Source organism: Dufourea novaeangliae, unplaced genomic scaffold (genome assembly GCF_001272555.1).
Source record: "Dufourea novaeangliae isolate 0120121106 unplaced genomic scaffold, ASM127255v1 scaffold8, whole genome shotgun sequence".
Taxonomy (NCBI): domain Eukaryota; kingdom Metazoa; phylum Arthropoda; class Insecta; order Hymenoptera; family Halictidae; genus Dufourea; species Dufourea novaeangliae.
Window position 1 is genome coordinate 2190811 of NW_015373923.1, and position 6071 is coordinate 2196881.

General features: G+C 37.0%; 1 protein-coding gene across 1 annotated transcript; it reads left to right on the top strand.

Moving 5' to 3' along the window:
* Positions 1-2083: 2083 nt before the first annotated feature.
* LOC107194550 (translation initiation factor IF-2, mitochondrial) lies at positions 2084-6024 on the top strand. Its single transcript, XM_015584191.1, has 11 exons — positions 2084-2130; positions 2440-2584; positions 3013-3332; positions 3408-3568; positions 3733-3959; positions 4044-4314; positions 4393-4646; positions 4735-5005; positions 5090-5254; positions 5339-5479; positions 5827-6024. The coding sequence occupies exons 1-11, from the start codon at positions 2093-2095 to the stop codon at positions 5997-5999; spliced, it is 2166 nt and encodes a 721-aa protein (XP_015439677.1). The 5' UTR covers positions 2084-2092; the 3' UTR covers positions 6000-6024.
* Positions 6025-6071: the final 47 nt, after the last annotated feature.

Consider the following 6071-nt stretch of genomic DNA (forward strand, 5'->3'; position numbering starts at 1 on the left):
ATTACTTTAGATTCCTTTTCCTTATTCTGTAAATTCTTTGATTGGTATATGAATGCTGTTGGAAGTATGAAAATTTTCACAGGACAATGATATAAATGGAACTTTGAAACTTTTTGAAGTGTTACAGTGATATTTCATTGGCCTCCGCATTAGCTCACTGATCTTGTAGTCGCAAGGGAGAAATTGATTCGAATAGACGTATTATACCGTACCGTATCATATTGTATTTCAAACTTTTATATCATTAGAATTTATATGTATACATATGTATATTCCTATAAACATGCGTCAGTTAATATAAGCTTCATTTCATCGAGTTGTCTTAAATATAACTGCATAAACAGTGTACAATCTTATACTAATTATAGTTGTCTGGTTCAACAGGTTTCTACAGAAACTAACTACTGCCTACGTCTTTTAAACTTGGGCTGTAGTAGTATCTGCAGAAACTGCCATGGTTGCTGGAGTTACTATATAATTTGCTCACGGAAGCACGCACAAGTGTCAGTTAGATTTCAACAGTTGCACGAGCAACATTAGACCGAGCTCGAGACTCGTACGAGCAACAATGATAAGGGATCACGTTTCAAAATTATTGTGCATGCTCCGGGGGTTCTATGCCCTCATTTCCTCACACACACGGGGTCTCTAGCGCCTCCACTGGGGGCTCCGTGACCCCACGCTCTCGCCCCACGTGATCAATGGCGCCTCCACCGGGGCCTCCGTGACCCCACGCTCTCACCGTGCAGGGTCTATGGCGCCTCCACCGGGGGCTCCGTGAACTCACGTTCTCACTAGAGATGATGTGAACTGCTACTTGTGAATCACTCGTGATTCGATCACGTTCGTTCTCAATCACGGTAATTTTTCACAGTGATTCGTGATTTCTCGTGATCGTTTCTGATTGGTGGAGAAACCTAACAGTTCTTTACACGCGACACATAATCTGTATATTTTATATTTTATATTAACGACATCAAAACAAAAATTCGAGTTATATCGTATAAAGTGAAAGAATAATTAGAAACAATGAAGAATAATGAATAAATTAATGATTATAAATTATAATCTACATGTTACCTAGCAAATCATTCTTTTAGAATTTCTTGTTTTTTCTACTGATTTTTACAAACACAGTAATGTAATTCATCGTAAAATCATATTGAATACGTTTTTCTGATTAAAGATTAATGACTTACGATTGCAGTGAGCAAATTCACTCAAGATAAAAAAATCGCAATCACGATCGTGAATGAAGTTAAATCACTATCGTGATCGTGATTCGGCGATCACTGTGATAAATCACCGTTAGTGATTTTGCACGCCATCTCTAGTAGGCAGTAGTTAGTTTTTGTAGTAAGCCAGAGACCCCGTCTGTTAAGAACGTGGGGTCACATAAACCCCACAGGTGACGCCGGAGACCCCGTGTGGCGAGACGTGGGGTCATGGAGCCCCCGGTGGAGGCGCCAAGGACACCGTGTGTTGAGTAGGTGGGGTTACATAACCCCCCACAGGTGGCGCCAGAGACCCCGTTTGTTGAGAACGTGGGGTCATGGAGCCCCCGGTGGGTGGCGATAGGAACCCCGTCGGGTGAGAACGTGGGGTCGTGGAGCCCCGGTGGCGGCGTCAGAGACCCCGTGTGTTGCAGACGTGGGGTCACATAATCCCCACAGGCGGCGCCGGAGTCCCGTGTTGGGAAAGTGTGGGGTCATGGAGCCCCCGGTGTAGGCGCCAGAGACCCCGTCTGTTGAAAACGTGGGGTCATGGAGCCCCCGGGGATACGTAAGAGACCTCGTGTATAAATGATGTACATACATATTTATTTCTCATGGATTCTTATAATACGTATATCGTATATTGTTTATACATACGTTTATGTTTATATGTTTTATATTTTATATTAAATATTTAAATATATAAAGTACAGAGTATTGTATTTTATTCTCTCTTAATGCATAAACAACGTTTATGTTAGGTGTCAAGGTTAGGAAAATATTATTCGATACAAGTAGGTATCGTTACTTTTGTTTCGATACCGGGATTCAACCCTAGTTACAGTTCATTTTTTGTTGCAATTGACAAAGTAGCAAATATGGCTGCTTCCATGGTTAGGTTACATGTACAATTCAAGTTAGTTTCATATAAGTGTTTTCAAAATTGATTTTTGCTGTTTAGTCTGTCAATTGCAGATATCTAAATAACTTTGTTTCCATGTAAATTCATTGCAAACTTAATGATTATATTTTACAATAAACATAACCTAGTTTACAAGTAAATATTAATGTAATTGTAGACATTAACATTGAAGTTTGATCAAAATCTCTCAATCATTTTCTGCTTTAAAATGATTTATTTTTTGAACAATTAATGAATAACATCACTGCTTAATTTTTCTGTCTATTGATAAATGATGTCAAGATTTATAAATTTTTTTTACAGATCATTGAGGCAACTATGGACAGATATTCGGCGTAAACATACTGCAAACCATATTTTACAGCCCTACTATATGTTACATATACAACACCAATGTTACCATCGTACTCCAACATATTTTAAGAAAAGAGAATCTAAGAAGCAGCGTGTATAATATCAATGTATTTAACTATTCTTGGTGGAAGCAATATAGTGCTCTTGTAAAATAAACAGTTGACAAATGGAATTTAATACTGTAAAAAATAGTACTGGTATATGTCAGAAATTCTTCTGATGACAAAAAAACTGCGTGTTTTAATTAACTTTTATTAGTGTTTGCATTGTGATTCTTACCACTGTGTTTAAGTAACCAGTGGTATTGAATTGAAACAGAGGAAGTACCAAATTAGATCAAAGTTAACATAGTTCATATGATACTGTAAGATCCTTTCCACCTTATGTTTCTGTCAATTTTTTCGGTTCCAGCAGCTAAAACTAGCTGTCGATTTACAAGCACATTACACTGCTTGCACAAAGAGTTTATACTTTGTAATTAATTATATTTGAACTTTGTGCAAGATAATAAATTATTTTTAGCAACTAGGTGCATTATATAAAAAGGGAGAAATTGGAAAAGTATTCACTCAGACTCCAAAACAGAAGAATATTCTTCCTGTGGTAGAAGTATGGACGGATATGACTGTAGGAGAATTAGCAGCCTCTGCCAAAAGGGATGTTAACGATATTGTTAGTGTTCTCGACATAAGAGTGACCACAGTCTGTGAACCGACGACTGTTTTGTCAAATTTTACCGTAATACATGACATTGTAAAAAAGCTAGGTAGTGTAGTTAAACGTGTTGCAAAACCAGATACGGTAAAAGTGAAACCGGTAACGTACGTGGATCTCACTAAAAGGTAATGGAAATGTAATGTTTTTTTTGTAAATCTAATATTATGTATTCTTTTCCCACAATATCTAATTCTGTCTAGCCCTCCACCCGATGAATCGGTATTAGTAAAACGACATCCAGTGGTAACAATCATGGGACACGTCGATCATGGAAAAACTACTCTGCTGGATTCCTTGCGCCATACGTCAGTTGTAGATACAGAATTTGGTGGAATTACACAGCATATAGGTGCCTTTGATGGTGAGTATTAAAAAGAACACCTAAAAGTATTAATTACATTAATAGAGTTTCTCGAATTTTCAATTAAAGTTACGTATAGTTTAATGACTTACAGCATTAGAAACTGGATATGCTTTAACATTTACAATGAAGAGCCATATTTTTGAACGTTGTTATGATTTTAGTAACGTTAAAGTCCGGAGAACGAGTAACGTTTTTAGACACTCCTGGCCATGCCGCCTTTTCCTCTATGCGATATAGAGGTGCACACGTAACCGACATTGTAGTATTAGTAGTGGCAGCCGATGACGGAGTTAAAGAACAAACCTTGCAGAGTATAGAAATGGCAAGAGATGCGAATGTTCCAATTATTGTGGCGATCAACAAAATCGACAAACCCAATGCTGACATTGTAACTTATTGCTAATGTAAAGGCACGTTAAAAATGTGGCGAATTGAGACTTGGAAACATTATATTCGCCTGTTTTTGTTTCAGAAACGAACGCAAACTATGCTCGCAGAGAACGGTATTGTAGTCGAGGATCTTGGTGGCGACGTGCAGTCCATTAACATATCTGCTTTGAAGGGAACCAATTTAGAAGATTTAACTTCTGCCATAGCTTTACAGGCCGAAATAATGAATTTGAAAGGAGACCCTGTTGGATTAGTGGAAAGTGTCGCAATTGAATGTACTAATCACATAGGTCGTGGAAAATTAGTAACAGCTTTAATTAAGCGTGGAACTTTGAAGAAGGGGTGTTTGCTAGGTAAAAATTAATTAACGTTGTACTCTTTCGTGGAAGATTTGATGACATAATTTTAGTTGCCTTATTTTTCTCCAACAGTATCAGGATTAGCATGGGCCAAGGTTAGAGCCATGTTTAATGAAATTGGTCAGCCAGTTTTGGAAGCAAAACCATCGGAGGCTGTACAAATTATTGGTTGGAGAGAACTGCCCAATGTTGGGGATGAGATATTACAAGTGGAAAATGAGAAAATCCTACAAATGGTTCTAAAATATAGAAATGCTGAACGCAATGTATCTTTAGCTCAGGAGCAGCAAAAGGGGGCTGACGTAAAGTATGCGGAACATCTTGCGGTAATACATTTTAACATTATAATTGGTCCATATTTCAGTCAACAATTAGGTACTTCTAAAACTCAGCTTTACGTGGTTCTTGTAACAGCAATATAAAGCCATACTGGACCTGAAGAAACAATTTGGAAGATTACATCCGGTAGTTAAAAGCAAGATGATGCAACCGACTACTGACACTAAGAAGACAACTGTTCCTGCGGTCAATCTTGTGATTAAAGGTGATGTGGCGGGCAGTGTCGAAGCAATATTGGATATTCTTGATACGTATAAAGAGGACAATTTGTGTAAATTAAACGTTGTCCATCATAACGTTGGGAATATCAACGAGACTGACTTAGAGTTAGCTGATATATTTCATGGTAATATGCTTGTTTCAGAAAAGTCTCGCACTATTTCAGAAAAGTACTGTGATCAATTATTTCGTACTGTTTCTATATTTTCAGGCATTGTCTGTGGTTTTAATGTAGATATACCTAGTAAATTAAAAGAAGAAGCAGATGAAAAACAAATATCAGTTAGACAGTATCGTGTGATATATAAATTTGTGGATGATGTGAAAAATGAGATCAATAGACAATTACCTGAAATCGATGTTGAAGAAGTATTAGGTACTGTTTACGTGTATCAAGAACTAATCATTCCTTTACACGAATGACGATGTCATCGATTACTTTTTTTTTTGTCTAAATAAGGTGAAGCTAGTGTACAGCAACAGTTCCAAATCACTGAAGGAAAGAAGAAAGTTAATGTTGCAGGTTCCCGGTGCGTAAAAGGTGTCCTTCAAAAATCAGCATTGTATAAATTAGTTAGGGGAAAAGAAGTTATTTATAGAGGTAAATAAATTATACTAGTATAAGATTAGGTTATCGGGAGTTTAACTTCGTATTTAGTTACAATCATAGAAAGACTGAAGTTTCATGATTAAGAATATTATTAATCAAACAATTGGTACAATATAACGATATGCGCGTTTAATCGCCGGACAACCTAATATTTACATGAAGCCTTGATTGATATATAAAATTTGTACAGTCTCAAAGGAAGACAAACAACCTCGCTTTCTACTATATCAAATATCATGTTTATTCTTCGCTTCTCTTGATTTCTCAGTGAACATCAAAGTAATACTTGCATAGTACAGTCTGGAAGTCTAAATAACATCTGAATACTTTTCTCGCAGGAAAATTGGTGTCAATGAGACACTTGAAAGACGAAGTGACGGAGATAAAAGTAAACATCGAGTGCGGTCTCACACTTGACAATCCGACTGTGTCATTCAAACCAGGGGACACTCTGGTCTGTTTCAAATTAGTGTCTACGACTCAGTCGATCAGCTGGGATCCCGGATTCTAAGCTGAATATTGTTGTTTAAAAGATTACAAAATAATGTCTCTTAAATATAAAATACAAAAGAAAAAGCCTATT